Source organism: Pleurodeles waltl, chromosome 9 (genome assembly GCF_031143425.1).
Source record: "Pleurodeles waltl isolate 20211129_DDA chromosome 9, aPleWal1.hap1.20221129, whole genome shotgun sequence".
NCBI classification, from domain to species: domain Eukaryota; kingdom Metazoa; phylum Chordata; class Amphibia; order Caudata; family Salamandridae; genus Pleurodeles; species Pleurodeles waltl.
Genome location: NC_090448.1, coordinates 872,576,863 through 872,599,848, shown reverse-complemented (window position 1 = coordinate 872,599,848; position 22,986 = coordinate 872,576,863). Strand labels below are relative to the sequence as shown.

The 22,986-nt window shown below is 47.3% G+C and overlaps 1 protein-coding gene across 4 annotated transcripts in view; it reads right to left on the bottom strand.

The window, feature by feature from the left end:
- The window catches only part of CCDC88C (coiled-coil domain containing 88C), a 476,272-nt gene that overhangs the window by 140,189 nt on the left and 313,097 nt on the right, over positions 1-22,986 (bottom strand). For all 4 annotated transcript variants that reach the window (XM_069208171.1, XM_069208172.1, XM_069208170.1 and 1 more), the window contains exons 21-22: positions 8,881-9,024; positions 5,224-5,410 (exon numbers count right to left, since the gene is read on the bottom strand). In XM_069208171.1, the coding sequence (XP_069064272.1) occupies positions 5,224-5,410; positions 8,881-9,024 (331 nt within the window). The remainder of the gene's footprint in view (positions 1-5,223; positions 5,411-8,880; positions 9,025-22,986) is intronic.

Here is a 22,986-nt window from a genome sequence, read left to right as displayed (position 1 = left end):
CACACTTTCCTACTGACACCGACAGATGTTTGGAAGAGTGCTTCAATTCTGTTATCAGATGCTTTAAAGGCAAACTGTCCCTTAAAATAAGATAAGGATTAACCCCCACCCAAGTTTCTCTCTCTTCCAATATAAAAAGGTGGAAATATTTACCTTGAAAGTTGCAGACTTCGAATACAAAATAGGAGTGTTACATTCAAGGTACTTGATGCCCACCAACCTAATTACTCCATGGCCTTAAGTGGGGGAGCGCCAATAATTTTGTAAATACAGTTGTCGATCTAACTGAAGCTTCCACAGAGTTTATGGCTTATGTCATATGTGACTAGTTTGAAAACATGCTCCACTTGGGGTGCACTATAAAACAAAAATGAGTTACCTACATAAAACAAAAAGGTAGAAATGAAAAGCTGAATGATTAACACAAAATTGCCGAGGTACCACAACAATTCAAGACATTTCCCCTAAACATGTTTCATTAGATCTCCAAACTTCACTTTAAAGCAATTGTTGTTATCCAGTGGTGTGCTGACCACTGGGCGCTTGTGATGCCTATTCCAGGGGTCCGAAGACCCTACTGAACTCTAACCATTCTTCATATAATGATAAACCTTTTGATGTAAAGAACTATACACAGGTGATTCCTCCAAGGAGGACAATGATTTCATTAAGTAACAACAATACTTCCTTGAAGTCTACTGTATTGCCTCCCCAAAATATTTGGTAATTGTTTCAAAAATAGCAATAAAGATATATTTAAAAAAAAAATAGAAGCATCTGAAAAATGTCCTTAGACAGAAGCTGGTTGCCCGTTCAGGGAGGAACATGCCTGGTAGCACAGTCACTGTTTCCCAACTTGAACTAGCAGTCAGCTTCCAATTAAAACCAAGTTTGAACTGCTTATGATTTTCAAAAAAATCATATTCATTGGTACACCTAGAAAGCCTTGTGTGTTCAAGGTGCTCAGTGATCAAAGCATGTAAGCACACCTAAAGTTGTCCTCGTCCAAAAGGCCCTCCCCATTCGCTGTTTACCATGGGCACACTTCAAGTACATACATATTTTGTATTGGAAACGTGACATGCTTGAACTTTTCAGCAGAGCTGTAATATTTTTCACAGGTAGAGTTTCGGGAGGGGGTCTCCTTTGGGACTTAGGGTCATAGGGGGTCAAGGTCCAAAGTACCACCAGTAGTTACTTGTTACCTGCCCTGGGGCGTCGGGTGCAGAGCTGGTGGTCGGGTTGGTAGGTCTGCGTGAAGAGAAGGAGAACACCAGGAAACATGATGCAGAGGTGTACTTGGGGACAAGTACAGGAGCTGCTAACAGAGGTCTCAGGTCAAAAGGGTCCTGGAAGCAAGAAGGAACAGTTGATTCTCAGGTATCCGAGATGGGGTGCGTGGGAGCAGAGCAGATAGGTCGACAGGGCTAGGTGCGTCAAAGGTCCTCATGGTTGTCGGTCTCGGCAACTGAGGGTGCAAAAAGCAGGACATCTGGGCCACTCTGAGAGTGGGTCTCTCTAGTGTGGACATTCCGTGATGTCTGCTTGGTGCAGCGGGAGTCCTGACTGGACTCGGTGCTTGGTGCAAGGGGTCCAGTACCCCAGTTGTTGGTGCTATGTGGCTCCAGTTGGTCTTGGTGTCTTCACACTTGGTGGGTCAACAGGTCTGCCTGTCTGGTACCTCTTTCTGGGTGGTTATGGCATCGGGCTGGACGGGGAGCTGCAAGATGGTGAAACTGACTCTGCTGCTTCGGTGCCTCTGGACTGCAAGGGAGTAGCTCCTGTCCTCCAAGCGAGATTGCTGGCAATTTGCGAAGGGCTGGCAGTCTACTGCAGTTCTTGGCAGATGCTCAGCTGCAGGATGAGTCACTGTCACAACTGTAGGGACTGGTGCAGACGGTTTGGTGCCAAAATTCCACAGCAAGTCTCCTGTTCTCACTTTCTCACGGCTTTTCTTTGTCATCTTCCTGATCCATCGAATCTGAGTTCGTGGCATCAGGGGTGCTTCCTAAATACTCTATTTAGGGGCATTAAGGGCAGTGATAGGTAGGATTCAATGGGCTACTTCCTGTGGGGAGTGGGCATAACCCTGACACAGTGAGCCTAATTCTACCAAAATCAAGATGGTGGAATTCTAAATTTCGTGTTCACATCCCGTAGCCCACCTTAGGGGTGGAACTAGCCTGGTAGTGTACACACCTCCTGACTAGTTAATTTTCCCCACCTGTCCTACTGCAAAATGGGCCTGGGGTGGGGAGGGTTGGCATCTCCACTGACTGGAGAAGCTGGGATTGCATAACAAAGGTGGTGGAGGCCTTTAAAGCCTCCTGCCTTGATATGCTGATAACTAGCTGTGCTGCGTGGAGGAGGTGGTAACACTGTCACCCACAGCCGGCTTTGTTTATGACCTCAAAGTGTAGGCTCTCACCTCCATGAGGTCAGAAGCTCGTCTGTGGTGGCAGTCTGGTCAGGACCAGTCAGCCAGCACACTAGTAGTTGATAGGTTTTCAAGGGGCACCTCTAAAGTACCCTCCAAGTTAACGGTAATCAAAGTACGGCCCGCGGGCCGCCCGCGGCCCCACGGACCTAGCTTGGCGGCCCGCGAGACGCACACCAAACGCCACATCATAATGGCAGTAGTATGTAAACATAGAGGAGGGCCGCGGAAGCATGCTCCCGCGGCCCTCCTCTATGTTTACATACGGCGGCCATTGTTTATGGCGTTGCCCTGACGATCCTGGAAGCCAAAGCCCCATAAAAGTCAGCGCTTGCAGCTAACTTTTATGGGGCTTTGGTCGTCTGCTTCCTGTCACCGGCTCCACGTCTGCTGCCCGCCTGCCTGCCTGCTGTTCCACATTTGTGGCATCTTTACAGTGCTTTGAGTCAGGTAAGGCTCTTTGGTTATTTATTTATTTGTTTTTAATGTAGTGTGTGTTACTGGGGTAGGCGTGAGAGCAGATTGCGCTGTGTGTGTGCGCTGTGTGTGTGTGTGTGTTACTGGGGTAGGGGTGAGAGCAGATGGCGCTGTGTGTGCGCGCGCTGTGTGTGTTACTGGGGTAGGGGTGAGAGCAGATGGCGCTGTGTGTGTGCGCGCTGTATGTGTTACTGGGGTAGGGGTGAGAGCAGATGGCGCTGTGTGTGCGCTGTGTGTGTGTGTTACTGGGGTGGGGTGAGAGCAGATGGCGCTGTGTGCAGATGGCGCAGTGTGTGTTACTGGGGTAGGGGTGAGAGCAGATGGCACTGTGTGTGTTACTGGGGTAGGGGTGAGAGCAGATGGCGCTGTGTGTGTTACTGGGGTAGGGGTGGGAGCAGATGGCGCTGTGTGCAGATGGCGCAGTGTGTGTTACTGGGGTAGGGGTGAGAGCAGATGGCGCTGTGTGCAGATGGCGCAGTGTGTGTTACTGGGGTAGGGGTGAGAGCAGATGGCGCTGTGTGTGTTACTGGGGTAGGGGTGGGAGCAGATGGCGCTGTGTGCAGATGGCGCAGTGTGTGTTACTGGGGTAGGGGTGAGAGCAGATGGCGCTGTGTGTGTTACTGGGGTAGGGGTGAGAGCAGATGGCGCTGTGTGCAGATGGCGCTGTGTGTGTTACTGGGGTAGGGGTGGGAGCAGATGGCGCTGTGTGCAGATGGCGCAGTGTGTGTTACTGGGGTAGGGGTGAGAGCAGATGGCGCTGTGTGCAGATGGCGCTGTGGGTGTTACTGGGGTAGGGGTGGGAGCAGATGGCGCTGTGTGCAGATGGCGCAGTGTGTGTTACTGGGGTAGGGGTGAGAGCAGATGGCGCTGTGTGTGTTACTGGGGTAGGGGTGGGAGCAGATGGCGCTGTGTGCAGATGGCGCAGTGTGTGTTACTGGGGTAGGGGTGAGAGCAGATGGCGCTGTGTGTGTTACTGGGGTAGGGGTGGGAGCAGATGGCGCTGTGTGCAGATGGCGCAGTGTGTGTTACTGGGGTAGGGGTGAGAGCAGATGGCGCTGTGTGCAGATGGCGCAGTGTGTGTTACTGGGGTAGGGGTGAGAGCAGATGGCGCTGTGTGTGTGCGCGCTGTGTGTGTTACTGGGGTAGGGGTGAGAGCAGATGGCGCCGTATGTGTGCGCGCTGTGTTACTGGGGTAGGGGTGAGAGCAGATGGCGCTGTATGTGTGCGCGCTGTGTGTGTTACTGGGGTAGGGGCATTGTTTTGAAAAAGGGGGTGGGGTGGTTGTTCCCCCTCTAAGCCCCGCCCCCTCTAAGCCCCGCCCCCCGCTGTCACTTCAGTGCGGCCCTCGCCCGCAAAGCATACTGCAATTTTGGCCCCCGAGAAAAAGTTTGTGAGTACCCATGCTCTAAGTGCATGAATTAATATATCCATCACCATAATCACTTTGGGCTTATTAATACAAGATGTTTGATAACAAACATTTCTGGGTTCAGTGAAGCCATCATGTAGCTGGTTAACTCTTGATTACCATTGTCCAGCAAATGGCTTCCCTGTTCACTTGTAATATCTAAGAATCAGCTTAGACGTCACAGGGGCATATCTGCTCATGAAGATATGTCCATACGTGTATCATAGTGCACCCTGCTTTAGGGATGTAAGGCCTGCTGTAAAGGTGACTTATCTAAACTACATAGTGTCTGTAGGCATGGCCCACAGGTGTGCCATGTTGTGTTTTCACATTTCTCTGCACCATGTCACACATCCTGCGATGGCAGTTTGCATGAGTGTGAGGAGGAGTCCTTTAGGGTGGCACAATACATGCTGCAGCCCTTAGGAACCCTCTTTAGCACCCCATGGCCTAGGCACCTGGGGTACCATTCACTAGGGTCTTACAGAGGTGTCAAAGGTATTGACAACGGAGTGAAAAATTGTATAGGTTTAGGGAAAGGGATCCGGCACTGGCAACCTGGATAGCAGGAACCCAGTGCACTTCGGTCAAAAGCAGATACCAGGCAAAACGTGGGGGGGTGACCATGTCAAAAAGGGACACTTAACTACAAAGAGCACAAGGGAAGGCTGTACATTTTATAGGCTCATGCTCAGGAGAGCATTAAAAAAATCAATCAGGATAACCTAAATCTGATAGGGAGAATCACAAGAAACCTACACAGAATAAGCAAGATGAAGGTGACATTGCCCTAGACTCCTCCACAATGCCCTTGATAAGTGCTGTCTATAGCTATGGTTAATGACTTGAGCAAAAAACCTTCAAATGTATATGCTAGATCCTGCCAGTGTTTGCTTCATACCTCGCAATGGTTGTCCATTTTGGTCAATGAGATGTCCATGTTCTGATGTTGATCCTTCAGTTCATCGACGCGGACCTGCCAATGGTTCACTTCTAGCTGCGCCTGGTTCAAAGATGTTTTCAGGTCCTTAGTGTGAGTGTGAAGGCCAGTGTACTCCTCCTTCAGCTGGTTGTGCAAAAAATTCAACCTAGGCAGAAAGACAAATGGAACCATCAATACTTGCAGGCCAAAATACTGAGACGTACCAAAAGACCCAATACATACATTTTGACTACCACCAGGTGCCAGAAGAAAGAGTGATTGTTTACACTGGGCCTGTTGCAGATGTATTTAATTTACAAACAGTGTCAGTGAATACCTCTTTGAATGCCTTTTGTCAAAATAAAATACGAAGGTAAACCACCTATAATTCTTCTCACTTTTTTCTTCTTTCATAGATAGGATTTCTCCACCCCCGGCGATGTTCTTTAACTTCCTGGCCTTTCTACATTTTACCACAACTCATCACACAGTTTTGCGGGTACAGAAATGAACATACTACCTATCTCAGTCTCTTTTACTTGGTGGCAATATACCTTATTCTGTCAGCTCCGGCTTACTTGTTCCCACTAGTTTGGGACACAAGGACACCCCCTTGTCCATTGGGGTGCCAAATTGAAAGACTGCAATACAACACAACAGAATTTCGACCTTTTTCTAGAGTATCATGCACAGTTTGTCGGCCACTTTGCTGGGTTTAGAGGAGGCTCTCCGTTCGAGCAAACATGAATATCACAAGTTATGGCGGCAGTCACTATTTTTGCATCAGGAGCTGTACAAGAAGCCTGGGTGCTTTTGAGATGCGTTCACCCAAATAAATTAGCAGGTATATGAATTAACACAAATGATGATTTGAAAAAACACTTGAAATTAGTTCATGCTAGGCGTTAAATGCTAAAAAAAAAAAAAAACAAGGTTAGTCTGTCCTGCATCATATTTCTGCTGAGATTTCATTACAAAACAATAGTAACATTTCCCATTCCAAGATGGGCACCAAGATCCCACATAGTGAGCTTTGTGTAAAGCACATCAGAACTACAAGGTGAGAAACAGTCAAGTGTGATTTATTTAATAACGTACGAGTAGTCCTTATACTGTTCTACATAACAAAAAAGGATTGAGTTCATAGAGTTTTACTGTTGAATGACCAGATCCCAGGAGCTCTACGTTCCCATTGGTAAGGTGAAATGATCAAGGAACTAAATTATCATTGAAAACTCTGAGCAAATTGTAAAAAAAAAAAAAAAAAAAAAGGAAACAGATTCCACCACAGGAGATGAAGCATTTGGTGGATCTTTTTTTTTTTTTTTTTAAACGCTTTGTAGTTTTCAGTTTCAGTGAGAAGAAAAAACAGCACTGGGCATATCTAAATGGATTGCATAGGGACACTCCACCTTCAATGCCTTTATAAAATTTGACAGCTGTGTCACTTACAAGTAGTTTATTCATGATCAGATATATAACAATAGCACTTATTAGTCAGTACTGATGCTCCAGTGATGGGCAGTTCAAGCTAAAGTTGGAAAACTAACAGTCTCAGGATGGGAGGCTGTCTGTCCAACATGGTCAAAAACATGCATACCTTCAGTTCTGCATCATAAAGATGTTAGAACTAGCCACTGTGAAGCATAAGCATGTTTTCTGCACAAGCAAGGCTGGGCTACCGACCCTGCTGCCTCTTATTGACTTTATCTACACTCCCACCCAAAAAGGAAAGCCACATTGGTTGATTTGAGAGTCAGGATTGATCACACAGCCAGTTATGCCGTCATTCCATGCAGGCATTCCCATTCCTTCTGCACTCATGTGTCTAGCAGTGAACGATTTTCATGGGATAAGACCCCATCCTGGAGACTTCTGACCATGCCCAATCTGTTTATCGCCAGCACCCTGAAACACCTCTTTCTGTTGTGGCAGCCATTCTGCAGACTGGGTTGACCTCCACTAGAGCATTGGTTCCTAACCTGTTGTCTGGGGACCTCTGGGGGTCCGCGAAGCTTCCTTAGGGGGTCCGCGACTGCTTGGAAAATTAAATAATAATAATAGATTAGGTACCCAGCTTTCTGTAATAACTCAGTAGGGGGTCCCCAGATTCCAATAATGATTCAGTGGGGGTCCCCGGGTTCCAATAATGGTAAAGTGGTGGTCCACAGATGTAAAAAGTTTGGGAACCACTGCTCCAGAGTGTGGATACTCCACTCCCCTCCCATCACGAACACGATCAAGAGGATTTGCAGCAGTGCAGCTAGTCTTGACTAGCACTAGCTCTGGAGACTACTGCCTACATGCCTTGTGCTGGTCTGCTACTATTCTCTGGGCCTGACATTGCCGTGGTATCCCTAGAAAGTGTTGCCAGGCAAATGGTCTTACACAGGAGCCAGCTCTATATGACAAGGAGAAGAGACACACGGGAGGGCCCTGACTTCATCTCTGTGAGTAAGAGAACAGGAACAGACACGCAGAACAGCCGCAGTCAGGCAAAACAGCCCAGCATACATTTTACACATCATATCATGAGTTACCTTGAGCCTAGGATAAAAAAAGAAATGTGCCACTGACAGTGAACCAGGTAAGAGAATGATTAACTCTGGTCAAGCAGTAACACTTCTAGCGCAGATAAGTAACAGCTGATTTCAGCTGTGAGCATTTATTCACTGGGGGAGCATTTCAAGCCTGATAGTGACTTTTCAGGAGCCTACAAAAGTTCCATTTCTCAGGCACTTCAATAGAAAGCACTTTGAGTGAAGACTGGAATGTGAGGTAACCATGGAAAGGAAGTCAAGGCCCCCTGTTAAGATGATTGTGGATGTTGAAAGTGTCTTAAAATATCAATGTGTCAAGAGGTTTTCAGCCTTATTCTTTGTAGAAGACCCACCTAGACCGACTTGGTACGCCCTTGCCTCACTCTAGAAACTGTCTCTGGTTGCAGCAGGACCAAGGACCACTGGAGCTCTCTGAAACTCGGACACATTTGACACAAATGGTTTAGTGCTCTTACCAAATGAGCACCTGCAGAGAAGCAGAATATGTGGTCAACACAAATGTTGATAGAGCCCTCTTCTTCTCTTAAAAGTAAAGTTCACATTCTATGAATAAGTGAAATGGTATTTACACTCACAAGTAAAGGCAGTTGCACAGTTGGTGTAACTTTTTCATTCTGCTGTTTTTGCTCTATTTTACTTTATAAGACTCATTATTGCCTTAAGCCGATGGGTTGGAAGGTGAGCAAGGAAATTTCATAGAGGGTTCCTGATGTGCAGCCCTATTGAACAACGTCCTCTTCCTTTCCCTGCCCGCCCACCATTAGGGAGATGAGGATAACCAGAGCACCCAGAGACAACAGATAATGCTGCGCTCTAGCAACTCAAACAAGGTGGGGGGAATAATAGGCGTATACCATTTATATGGCATAGTCCTACCGGAAATGCGCTGGCTGTTATTACATAAGTTTCCATTACTGCTGAGCTTCTATTTCTAATCTGGAGCTGTCCTATTACAGATACCTTCCTTAACAGGCCTCTGACACTTCGCAACCACCTACTGGAAAATGGGAGAATAGAATTTTTTTGTTTTTTCATCTCCCATCCTTAGAAATGACAAGACCCTTGAGTGACTTACCGGTCCAAGTCCTCTTTCAACTTTTGATTTTCACTTGCAGCTACTGCGTTCTTCCTCCTTTCCTGTTGCAGAACTTCCCTTTCAGTCCTCAGAACAATATCCAGCTCTTCCAGCTCTGCCTTGTATTTCTTTAAGCTGTTATAACTGCAAGGCATTAAAATGCATGATCAGAAAAATGCACAATCAGGGAATCTTATCAAGGTGTTTTACCCACGAGCAAAAGCTTGTTTTAAAGATGACCACCAATATACATTAAATGGAGAAATTCAAATGCTATTAATATATAACAGAGCAGAATGCTTTCTTGTTGTCACATTGCAAAAGATTATGTTCCTTTAACTTGCAATCTCTTCCATTCATTACGGTTTACGTAAAATAATTAAGGCAGTTATCCTTGATCGCTGCACCAAAATGGGAACGTCTTGGCTTGTGGATTGACTCTGGAGAGAAATGAATGATGAAAACTACCCAAAATATGGACATCACACATTCCCAAAGATCTCTTACACAGGGCAGAATTCTTATCACATGTTACTACTCCTGCTCAGACTAGCTAAAGAGCACAAGTTACATCCACCAGCATACAAAGTCACACTTAAAAGTTGCTTGCCGTATACACAGTTCTGGCCTGACCACAAATGTTTGGGCACTAAATACAGGGAACTCTTTTGGGTCGTAATACCGATAACTAATGTAGTGTGCAACTAGCGGTGATACTTCTTAAAAACAGTCACATCGAGTTTTACTACTCAGTGACTAGTTGGATCACCGACTATGAAACTTGTGGAAATTATTGCAGCCTCTCTTACGGTATAAAAAAAAATCTAAGTGAAGGGTGTCATTACATTTTTTCCCTGAACCACACTTCCCTTAGCATTTGAACTCCCCGGCCCAGTTTCAATTAAATTGACATGCAACCTATGTCCATATCTATTTGTTAGCAACTGCATCACGTTCTTCAACAGTCTTAAGGCTATTTAGGGCTAAGTGTTATTTTCATTTTGCTCAATCGGACTCACTGTAATTTTTGATATATAATTGGGTCAGCCCTGCTTGGACTCAAATCTGGGACCAGATGTTACATTGTTGCGGTGGATGTATTAACCTAGTGAACTAGCATAGTGACTCGCTAGTGACTGGCTCATTAGTGTGGCAAAATGGATCCCTAGCACTTTGGACAGACAGGTCTGTGGTAGCAATGAAGCCGATGGCCTCAACTCAGTTCAGCTCTTTACATTCATGAAAGGAAGGCGCATAAAGCTATGTCCCTCCTTCAAAGTGTGCAAACTAGTAGTAATGCTGTGGGCCGAGAATGAAAATGACTTCTGTAAAAGGAAAACTCTCTCCAGATTCTTCACCTCTCTACCTTATTGGCTTAGGGCAGCTAGGCTATTTGTCAGCCAATGAGGGCAAAAGATGGAACAAGGTATCAGTACCTCATTGTGCACGGGCTTACTAGCAGCAGGTCACCCCTACCCGAAGAGATATGGAGGAGGAAATCTAGAGTGTGATTCATATTTCTCCCTACCCATCCTGGCCTCTGCTCCCTTGCTCCTCCTCCTTGGTCCAACCGCTGGCCAGCCCTGAGCAATAGTTCTGCACTAGATCCTCCTGGAACAGGGGGTGAGGGGAAATGGGGAGTTGTCCTCTCAGTACAGATAGGCCTTGTGTGACAATGCACCTGAACTTGTCTCGTAAACACCAAGATTAGGCAGGTACTTGCAAAGCAAAGCTGCAGTGGGGTTGCCTGTAACTAGGTAAGTGGGAGAGGGCTACAGAAGTTATTCTTGATGCATATGCATGCATGCATGCATGAAAAAGAGTAGATCATTGCCCCCATAAGGGGTAACAAAGCTCATCAGAACATAACTGGTGCGTCGGCGACACTGCTACATCACAGCACAACAGGCATGTGGGAGAAATTGTCACATTTCCAGGAGTTGGGGTGGTCCTCGTTCTCCTCACCTAAGTAAGGATTGTAGGAATGAGTTGGTGCACTCTACAGTATGGGCAACGCATTTATACCACACCTGTTTCGATGTTTGTCAGATGCAACTGTAACTGGATACTGCTGGGAATGGGGCTTCGTGGGCCACTTTTCAGAGTGTGGGTGTTCAGCAAGAACCTGTACAAGGTCACGAAATGAAGTTCACAGCAATTTGCTAGCAGAACAGCTGCTAACTGTAGAGAACTTATACTGGAAATATATTTTAAAGCTTCCCTATACATCTCAACACTGGACAAGACAGGACCAACAGCTCCATGGAATTACCTTTCCAAAATAAAAATCTGTAATCCCTGGAGTCAAAAGAAAATTAAAACCACAGGTACGTTCACGAAAGAGGGACAACTCCACCTCAAAACATTTTTGACTAAGGTCCCCTTTACACTGTAAAAGAATCTTGTCAATAACATGTTTGGCGAGATCTCCAAACATACCCGGTAATCCGATGTAGCTTCTTGCTAAAATGATGTGGGTGGCTGAAACAGCAGCCCAATATTTTGGATAGGCAGAACATGCACTGTTTCAGCCTGCCCATAGGCTTTCTATTTACTCGCTCCATCGTCGCTCTCAAATCCCGTGCCCCCATTTGTCCATGGCATTAATGCATTATGCCTCGCCAGCATTTGGCCCTCCCCGGGAGCATGGACCAAGTACTAGTAAACATCAACTGCTCCCATTTTGGAAACAACTCTTTTCTTTGTTCACTCGCTCCATCCTCTGTCAACTTCTTATTTTTTAACGCAGTTTTATATAGCGCAAACACCACCCAAATGTATTATTAGAGCGCTTTATATGAGCACCGGTTACTTTACACAAGAACACGTTCATTTTTGCAGTAACAGAGAGATTAAGGGCCTGATTTAGATATTGGTGGATGCTTTACTCTGTCACGCTGGTGACAGAAATGCTGTCCACCGAAATCTAAATCCCCTTGACTATAAAGGGATTTAGATTTCAGCAGACGGGATATCAGCCACCATTAAGTCTAAATTTGACCCTGATTTAGATTTTGGCAGACAGGTTACGCTGTCACAATGGTGACTGATATCCCGTCCACCAAAATCTAAATATTGTAGAATATAATGGGATTTTGATTTCGGCAGCTGGGATTTCTGCCACCGTTGTGATGGAGTAACCTGTCTGCCAATATCTAAATCAAGCCCCAAAGTGATTTGCCCACAATCACCGGATATATTGTGCTGATGCAGAAGCTCAAACTTGGTTTCCAAGCTCCATAGTCTGCAGCTCTGGTCATAACACCACATCCTCTCCTGCTATCCTGAACCTCCAACTGCAAGGGCCCTTCAACACAATTTTTCAAAAACTTTAAAAAACAATCACTTTGAACAAGTATCTTTCAGTGCCATGCCATAATGTGTTGTATTAATACCAAACTTATCAAGTTAACGAAATACTCCCTTCGAGTATTTTATAAGTACAATCATACTTTATGTGATGTGCTGCATAATCTCCATTACAAACACTTTCAGAGCTTTGTGCGGGCTGCTAGCTCGCACATCTCCAACCATGGTGCCTAAAGCGCCTTCTGTTTAGAGCCCCATCTCTGCAGTAACTGGTATTAGCTGGGTCAACAGAAGGTGCGGTCAGCGGCATACCGGATGTAGGAAGCTGGCCTGATGTGTGGTGGGTACCCAAAGTACTTACACCTTACATCAGGTATCCCCTTTTTGTGAAGTGTAGGCAGTGTCTAGAAGCCAGGCTCTCCAGGGGTAGCTAGGATGAGCAGCAAAGGCTTATCTAGGAAACATGCAAAGCTCATGCAAAACCACTGTAGTCACACAGCACTTATACACATGAACGAAGACAGTTGTACAAAAATAAAGGTACTTTATTTTTGGTCACACAATACCACAAAATACTAGAATGGCAACCCTCCAATAGAAGGTAAGTAATACACTAATTATATACACACTAGTAAACAGCAATAGGCATAGAAAAGGTTAGAAAATAGTGCAAATGTAGATAACCAATAGTGACCCTAGGGGGAGCCCAAACCATACACTAAAAAAAATGGAATGCGAACATAGGACCCCCACCTAGGTAAGTGGAATGTGTAGAGGGGAACTGGGAGCACTAGAAAAAGCACAGAGGTAAGTAACACAGTACACCCCAGCGACCAGGAAAGCAGGAGTAAATCACTGGAATTTCCCCTAACCACCCAAAAGGAAGAAAAAGAAGAAAAGAAGACATCCAGAGAAGACTGCAAGAAACCAGCAGTGGATTCCTGGAGAGGAAGACCTGTGGAGAGAAGGGACCAAGTCCAAGAGTCACAGTGGAGTCCAGGAGGAGTAGGAGCTACTACCCAACCAGCAGTACTTGCAGGAGTTGGTCGACGGTGAGGAAGAAAGGGTCAGCCCTGGAGCCAGAGAAGAGTTCCTGAGGAATGTAGTACATGTCCCACACTGGAATGAAGATTGCAGACGGGTGTCAGTGCAGGAATTCCACCAACAAGCCTTGGCAAAGGAAAATTTGCGGTTAGTGGAAAAGTGGTGCAGGTGGGGAGCAGCAAGGCCCGGGAGGACTCAACCCAGGAGGGGATGTCACAGGGACTCTGTGTCACAGAGGGCCCACAGGAGCAGAAGAAGCACCCATAGGAGTCCCATGGGATGGGGTCACAGAAGTCGCAGAAGGAGCCCATGCAGCAATACAGAAAGGTATCCCACGCCGCAGGAGAACCATGCAGAGGGCTGTGGGTTGCAGGAAGGACTGCTTAGGGTCGGAGCTGCACGCATCCTGAAGTTCGCTTGGAGGAGATGCAAACAAGCCTTGGCAGCTGCAGGAGACGAGGTGCACAGGGGGTACTGTCCTGCTTGAGAAGGCAAGGGAATACCTCCACCAAAGTTGGACAGCTGGCAGAGAGGACCAAGAGGACTACTGCACCCCCCACTGCCCATGATGCAGCCAGTTATCGGTACAGTAGGTGCCTGTGGATGCAGGGGAGTGACTCCTTCACTCCAAGGCAGATTCCTTCATCTTCCAGTGCACAGTGAAGACACACCGCCCTGAGTGGATGCATAGCCAGTGGAAATGTTGCAGAAGCTGGCAGGAGCAGTGGAAACAATGTTGCATAAGAGTTCTTCTTCTTCTTCATGGAGGATGATTGTCGGGTCCTGAAGGATCCAGTTGTGGTTCCAGAGGCAAGAAGTAGAAGCAGAGATTGCAGAGGAGTCCTGTTGGAATCTTGCAAGCTGAATCTGAGGACCCACCCATAAGATAGACCCTAAATAGCCCTGAAAGGGGGACTGGTCACCTAGCCAGGTGACCACCTATCAGGAGGGGGCTCTGAAGTCACCTCCTTGGCCTGGCCACTCAGATGCTCCCAGGGGCCCCTGCCAACCTTGGATTCAAAGTGGCAGAACCCAAGGACCCTCTGGAGGAGCTGTGGGCACCATCCCTGAGGTGGTGATGGACAGGGGAGTGGTCACTCCCCTTTCCATTGTCCAGTGTTGTGCCAGAGCAGGGACTGGGGGTCCCGAAACCAGTGTAGACTGGTTTATGCACGGAGGGCACCAAATGTGCCCTTCAAAGCACACCAGTGGTTACCTCCCTCTCCCAAAGGAAATCCTTTGCTCTGCCTTTCTGGGCTTGATCAGATCAAGAAGCAGGAGGGCAGAAACACGTCAGAGGGGTGGCAGCAGCTCGGGCTGCCTGGAAAACCTTAGCAGACTGGTGGAAGAAAAGATGGCGGTCCTCTAAGGAAACCCCTGAGTGCATGGAATCATACTTCCAATACTGGGAACAGTATTGGGGTATTATTCCAACATGTTTGATACCAAACATGCCTAGGTTCGGAGTTACCATTATGTAGCTGGACATAGGTAGTGACCTACATCCAGTACTTGTGCAAAATGGCTTCCTTGCACTTACGAAGACCATGAAAATGGCACTGGAGTTTGTAGGGGCACCTCTGCTAGTGCAGAGGTGCCCTCACACACAGGTACTTGAACCCTGCTCTCTGGGCGAGGAGGGCCTGCCATAGGGGTAACTTATAGTGACCTAGTGCAATGACCTGGTAGTGAAAGGGTGCATGCACCCTTTCATGCAGGCTGCAATGGCATGTCTGCAGAACACTTTGCATGGGCTCCCTATGGGTGGCATAATACATGCTGCAGCCCATTAGGTTCCCCAGGTGCCCCAATGCCCAGGGTACCATATACTAGGAACTTACATGGGGCCAAATGTGGGGTGAAAAAGGTACCAGCAACCATGTTTAAAAGGAGAGAGCACAAACACTGGGGTCCTGGTTGGCAGGATCCCAGTGAACACAATCAAACCCACAGACAAAAAGGCAAAAAGTGGGGGTAACCGTGCTAGAAAGAGGATACTTTCCTACACTGGACATCTGTCTCCACATGGGGTACAGCAGCACAAGTGTGATCCAGAGTGATTAGCAACTGGATCTGAACTAAAGAGCCAGGTGTTGGGTTTCGACAAACATCATTAACTGCGACACAGAGCATTATTATGCAAGAATTAGAGACATTCTTTTCCCTCTGGATATATTTACTATCAACAGGCAGCAAAGGCGCTGGCTGGCCTGCCTATTACTTAGGCTAAAGGCATTTTGATATAAGCCTTATTTATTTGGGTCAATTCAGCTGGATTATGTGATGAGTCAAGTGTTGACCTGAGCTGGCACCAATTGGCCAAAGTTTTAGTGAGACAAGATTCGAATCCTATGTACTTGTTTTTTATTGTTTCACCAGGCACACACCAGCTCCCTCTGGCAAAAAATAAAAAAACAGGAATCAAATTCTGGCATCCTTAAGTGAACAGTTAACATGTGACCTAATTACCTTGCCTTATATCAAATTGTGTGAGAAACCTGAAAATCGGTGCCCCCCCCCAACTGCGTGACCAAAACCATGTGATCCTGAGCAGATACCATCAATGTCATGCCCCCCTCAACCTTCTGTTTTTCTTTATCATCACTCTGCGTCCCCTTTGAAATTACCATCCAGTGGATAAAATGCGCTGTGTAAAACCACTGATTACCACACTGTGCAATCCTGAACCCACGCTGTGCAAATCATCCCCTAGATTGGCTCTGCTAACTGGAATGTTGCTGCATGATTAATAAATAACCGGGTGCAAACAGGCCAACTACCTTTCCTCTCGCATCACAAAAGACATCCCCAGCCATGTGTTTAGCCCCACTGGTGCCAGGTACTGAAAACTGCCACCCTCCCACACCTCCGTTTCAGATGTTCAAGGAATCCCCTAAAAACACAGCTATTACATTTGGAGAAGGCGCTTAATTATCTTGTACAAAGTACCCAGTATTATGCCTCACAGGGAGCTTTTATGAAACAAGCAAACCATGGCTTTTAAGTAACTGTGGATGGGGTATGGCAGTCTTCGAGAAGCATCTGTGTTATCTTTCTACTCTGGAAGCCGGTGATGAGAAGGATGAAAAAGGACAGTCCAAGTGTAATGCACAAGGCATCCCCGCTGCCTAACATTTTTTTTTTTACTTACCCAAAATAAGGGTTCTGCTAGCGTTCCCACGTCTAAAACTGTAATTTGTTTTTTCATTTACCATTAGGGCATATGTAGGCGCACAGCACATCGGAATATTAGTTTTTGACATTTACCTTTCAGACAAAATGTTAAATTTTATCATGTGACTGTAGCATTTTGCAATTATTTAATACACTGATAATTGCTTCTTGCAGTGAGATCACTCCATGGGTGGGCACGGAGGAAAATGTTTTGGTTTGAAACATTTACCGTTCTGCCACTGAAACCCAGAAAAACGAGCACAAATCACAGTTTACCCGCTTAAATTGTACGCTGTTGACCTTCAAGGCTCAAAGACTTTAGCCAAGCCAATAGCTGTTGCATCGACGAGACCTATTGGCACTGCCAATGCTTATTACGCTGGCCACTAGGAATGCTTACTAACTTGACAGCTTAAGGTTTCCCCAAGCAGAGGGATGTGAGCATTGCATGAACCGCAGCTAACATTTCTCTGATCCCTCTGTTACTTATGCAAACATCCATAACAACCTAAAACGCAGATTATAACCCCTATAGGGAATCTCACAAACATCAGACGTCCACCTGCTAATAAAGGCTGTCAAGAGCATCAGCCTACAACGTAAAGTGCAGACACTGGGCTAAACAAAACCAAACTGTCAGCGGAAACAAACTTGATTGCAAATTTGTACTGTCCTGGAAAAAAAAAACTATGTTTTTTTGGAAGTAATGGAAAACATAGGGTATAAAAACATAATTAGCAAAGATTATTGATTTACTTGGGCCTATACAGTCATTAAAATGTCATCAATACCATGTGCCTTGGACATATAAATCCGACTTGCCGATGCAATGTGGATCGTTCTATTAACATTCAGAGGAGCACTTGAACTTTGAACCTTTACCTTGCACCTTGACCAACCCGATTTCAAAAGTAATTAAAAACGCATTTAGAGCCAAAGGGATTAATGTTCCCAATTCCATCTTGAGTGGAGTGAAATGTATCTCCTGATCATGAATCCTACCAAATACGTCACGGACATCGGCCCTCGACAGGTTCACTACGTAGTTGTTTGGAGGACACCCTCCAGGCTCGGCCATTTTAAACCACGCACCGGGAATGGTGCGCAACAAAAACTTGTAGCCTAATGAGACACAAGCGCGTCTTTCATTTGCCCTTGAGGGACATATGGCTGACGTAGCTAGTCAGCCGCAAGCGCAGGCTGCACCTGCTTTCCTAAGCATATCAATAATTCACACATCCTCTAGTGAACGGGACGAGAGACGCCCAAAATCGTTATCTCCGACAGGCACGGTTCACAAGCTACACAGTGCCATTGTTCGCACTGAGCCAACAACCCATAATTAGACCGAGCTTTTCACATTCGCTAATGAAATTAGACTCGGACTTCAGGAGGCGTGTCTTTTAATCAGAAAGAAAAACGCCTTCAAACAGCTTCCATTGCCACCGGATCTGCAGTCGTTCTTTGGCTCCATAGGTCTTCCTAGAACTGCTTACAAAAATGAAAGAAAGGGAAGAGAGACGTGCAATGTCGGGACACTAGGAGGAGGGCAGCACCTAAAACTGAGGAACATGTCCTGATGGTTTAACAGACTGCGTACCTCACAACATTTTAAGGCAACCGTCAGATTCAATGCAGTGAACGCAAAATTAAAGAAAACTGGAATTTAGTTAAACTATCAATTCTGCAATTTATTAGAGATTCCAATGGGGACTTGGGGGGAGTACAGGGCTTGCCCGTCTTCCCCCGGGTTTATTGGGCTGTGGTGGAACGTTCCACAGACTCGACTGGGGATTGGTTTTGGGAGGGAACTGGGGTTGTGACGTCGGGAGGGGTATAAAGGAGAGGGGCTGGGTGTGGGCGGCCTCTTTGGCCGTTGTCACACCCAGTGGGCGTTTTGGTCTTCGTGCCAGGAGATTATTCTGTGAGTTTTGTGAACTTAGAGGAGGGCCTTGCTGTTTTTGGGAGGAGTTAGTGTTTTGGTAGTTTTTTGGTCTTGTTTAATATGGAGCCTAATAAGGTTGTTCAAGCGCTTAAGGTTTTACATGATGAGGGTAGAGAGGATCTTTTGAGGGAAGGAGTTTTGGAGCAAGCGTGGGTGGGGATAAAACGTCCTAAAAGACTGTCAGCCGACGGCATGTCCGCTGCAGTTGCTGCGTGTGTTTCGCCGGTTAAGCACGGCAAAAAGTTTAAATCCAAAAGTGTTGGAGGGAGAAAAGCGGCGCGCTCACCTCCGGGTGACGATGAGATTCTTTCTTTGATGCCGGGTCCATCTGCGAGTGTTGCGGGGAAGCGGCGAGGTAGTTGCCGTTTTCCCTGTCGGCAGGGAGCGTCGTTATCTAGGCGCGTGGCAGCTGGGGGCAGGGGGGCGGACACAACAGGTGCGGTGCGCATTTCTGGGTGCATGGGGCCGCGGGCCGTTTTCGCGCATGCCCGATCGGCTCTGAAGCGTCAGAGGGTTCTACCGCCTGTAGAAATAGGCGGGGAACGGGAGAGCAGTGCATTAGAGGAAGGAGCCTTGGGAGGCGCGCCCAAAATGGCCGCCCCATTGGCGTCTGATTGGTCTAAGAGCCAGGCGTTAGAGAAAAGGCAGTTAGGAACGGCCGGCAAGATGGCCGCGTCCGTTTTAATAGAAGACGATGATGTGGTAGTAATATCGGATGAGGAGGAAGGTGAATGGAGGTGTCAGGAAGAGCTTGGGGAACAGCGTTTTGGTGTTTTTATTGGTAATAAAAGTAAAGGGGTAGGTAGAGTGAGGCAAAGTGTTCCTAGGTTGTTTAGTCCTATGGTTCACAAGGTGCAGTCATGGCATTTGGATAATGAAGAGTATAATTTGGATGACCAGGTTGAATTGGTGGGCACTAGTGGGCGCTTTTTGAGTGGTAAGGTCTGTGGTGAGACCTCCAGGTCTGGTGTAAAAGACAGGGCATTTGCTCAGCTAGATTTTTTGCAGGCGAATTTTGGTGAGGGACCCTCTGGGTGTGACACGCCTCCTGCTTCGGGCGGGCAGGGGGTGAAGGCGGTCTATCGGCCATCTGGGAGGATGGTTGGTGACCGGAGCACACCGGTGAAGGTCCGAGCGCCTTCAGCACACTGGCCAGAAGGGAGGGCGCGATCTCGAGCGGTCCGCCTGACTTCGAGGGATGCATTTAGAGTTCCCGACGCTCAGCCATCTACTAGCCAGGGCGCTGGGGATGGTTGGGAGGAGTGGTGCGACGACCTGCTTGATTATGATGAAGATTTGGACTGTCAAGTTTCTTCCAAACAGTCTGAGCGGTTTCAGAAAGAGACGCCTGGTGCGGTTCAGGGCGGCCAGGTGCCGGAGCGGTCTCATGTATTGTCAGCAAGCGGTTTTCCCAGATGTAAGGAAATGCCTCCTTGGCATGGTTGCCCCCTGACTTTTTGCCTTTGCTGATGCTATGTTTACAATTGAAAGTGTGCTGAGGCCTGCTAACCAGGCCCCAGCACCAGTGTTCTTTCCCTAACCTGTACTTTTGTATCCACAATTGGCAGACCCTGGCATCCAGATAAGTCCCTTGTAACTGGTACTTCTAGTACCAAGGGCCCTGATGCCAAGGAAGGTCTCTAAGAGCTGCAGCATGTCTTATGCCACCCTGGAGACCTCTCACTCAGCACAGACACACTGCTTACCAGCTTGTGTGTGCTAGTGAGGACAAAACGAGTAAGTCGACATGGCACTCCCCTCAGGGTGCCATGCCAGCCTCTCACTGCCTATGCAGTATAGGTAAGACACCCCTCTAGCAGGCCTTACAGCCCTAAGGCAGGGTGCACTATACCATAGGTGAGGGTACCAGTGCATGAGCATGGTACCCCTACAGTGTCTAAACAAAACCTTAGACATTGTAAGTGCAGGGTAGCCATAAGAGTATATGGTCTGGGAGTCTGTCAAACACGAACTCCACAGCACCATAATGGCTACACTGAAAACTGGGAAGTTTGGTATCAAACTTCTCAGCACAATAAATGCACACTGATGCCAGTGTACATTTTATTGTAAAATACACCCCAGAGGGCACCTTAGAGGTGCCCCCTGAAACTTAACCGACTATCTGTGTAGGCTGACTAGTTTTAGCAGCCTGCCACAAACCGAGACATGTTGCTGGCCCCATGGGGAGAGTGCCTTTGTCACTCTGAGGCCAGTAACAAAGCCTGCACTGGGTGGAGATGCTAGCACCTCTCCCAGGCAGGAATTGTCACACCTGGCGGTGAGCCTCAAAGGCTCACCTCCTTTGTGCCAACCCAGCAGGACACTCCAGCTAGTGGAGTTGCCCGCCCCCTCCGGCCAGGCCCCACTTTTGGCGGCAAGGCCGGAGAAAATAATGAGAATAACAAGGAGGAGTCACTGGCCAGTCAGGACAGCCCCTAAGGTGTCCTGAGCTGAGGTGACTCTAACTTTTAGAAATCCTCCATCTTGCAGATGGAGGATTCCCCCAATAGGGTTAGGATTGTGACCCCCTCCCCTTGGGAGGAGGCACAAAGAGGGTGTACCCACCCTCAGGGCTAGTAGCCATTGGCTACTAACCCCCCAGACCTAAACACGCCCTTAAATTTAGTATTTAAGGGCTACCCTGAACCCTAGAAAATTAGATTCCTGCAACTACAAGAAGAAGGACTGCCTAGCTGAAAAACCCCTGCAGAGGAAGACCAGAAGACGACAACTGCCTTGGCTCCAGAAACTCACCGGCCTGTCTCCTGCCTTCCAAAGATCCTGCTCCAGCGACGCCTTCCGAAGGGACCAGCGACCTCGACATCCTCTGAGGACTGCCCCTGCTTCGAAAAGACAAGAAACTCCCGAGGACAGCGGACCTGCTCCAAGAAAAGCTGCAACTTTGTTTCCAGCAGCTTTAAAGAACCCTGCAAGCTCCCCGCAAGAAGCGTGAGACTTGCAACACTGCACCCGGCGACCCCGACTCGGCTGGTGGAGATCCGACGCCTCAGGAGGGACCCCAGGACTACTCTGATACTGTGAGTACCAAAACCTGTCCCCCCTGAGCCCCCACAGCGCCGCCTGCAGAGGGAATCCCGAGGCTTCCCCTGACCGCGACTCTTTGAATCTAAAGTCCCGACGCCTGGGAGAGACCCTGCACCCGCAGCCCCCAGGACCTGAAGGACCGGACTTTCACTGGAGGAGTGACCCCCAGGAGTCCCTCTCCCTTGCCCAAGTGGAGGTTTCCCCGAGGAATCCCCCCCTTGCCTGCCTGCAGCGCTGAAGAGATCCCGAGATCTCTCATTGACTTCCATTACAAACCCGACGCTTGTTTCTACACTGCACCCGGCCGCCCCCGCGCCGCTGAGGGTGAAATTTCTGTGTGGACTTGTGTCCCCCCCGGTGCCCTACAAAACCCCCCTGGTCTGCCCTCCGAAGACGCGGGTACTTACCTGCAAGCAGACCGGAACCGGGGCACCCCCTTCTCTCCATTCTAGCCTATGTGTTTTGGGCACCACTTTGAACTCTGCACCTGACCGGCCCTGAGCTGCTGGTGTGGTGACTTTGGGGTTGCTCTGAACCCCCAACGGTGGGCTACCTTGGACCAAGAACTGAACCCTGTAAGTGTCTTACTTACCTGGTAAAACTAATCAAAACTTACCTCCCCTAGGAACTGTGAAAATTGCACTAAGTGTCCACTTTTAAGACAGCTATTTGTCAATAACTTGAAAAGTATACATGCAATTTTGATGATTTGAAGTTCCTAAAGTACTTACCTGCAATACCTTTCAAATGAGCTATTACATGTAGAATTTGAACCTGTGGTTCTTAAAATAAACTAAGAAAAGATATTTTTCTATATAAAAACCTATTGGCTGGATTTGTCTCTGAGTGTGTGTACCTCATTTATTGTCTATGTGTATGTACAACAAATGCTTAACACTACTCCTTGGATAAGCCTACTGCTCGACCCCACTACCACAAAATAGAGCATTAGTATTATCTATTTTTACCACTATTTTACCTCTAAGGGGAACCCTTGGACTCTGTGCATGCTATTCCTTACTTTGAAATAGCACATACAGAGCCAACTTCCTACATTGGTGGATCAGCGGTGGGGTACAAGACTTTGCATTTGCTGGACTACTCAGCCAATACCTGATCACACGACAAATTCCAAAATTGTCATTAGAAATTGATTTTTGCAATTTGAAAAGTTTTTCTAAATTCTTAAAAGACCTGCTAGGGCCTTGTGTTAGATCCTGTTTAGCATTTCTTTTAGAGTTTAAAAGTTTGTAAAAGTTTGAAATAGATTCTAGAACCAGTTTTAGTTTCTTAAAAAGTATTCCAACTTTTAGAAGCATAATGTCTAGCACAGATGTGAATGTGGTGGAACTCGACACCACACCTTACCTCCATCTACAGATGAGAGAGCTAAGGTCACTCTGTAAACTAAAGAAAATAGCAATGGGCCCCAAACCTACCAAAGTACAGCTCCAGGAGCTTTTGGCAGAGTTTGAAAAGGCCAACCCCTCTGAGGATGGCAACTCAGAGGATGAAGATAGTGACTTGGAGGGAAATTCCCCCCCTCCAGTCCTACTTAGGGAGAGCAGGGCTTCTCAAGCCCTGAC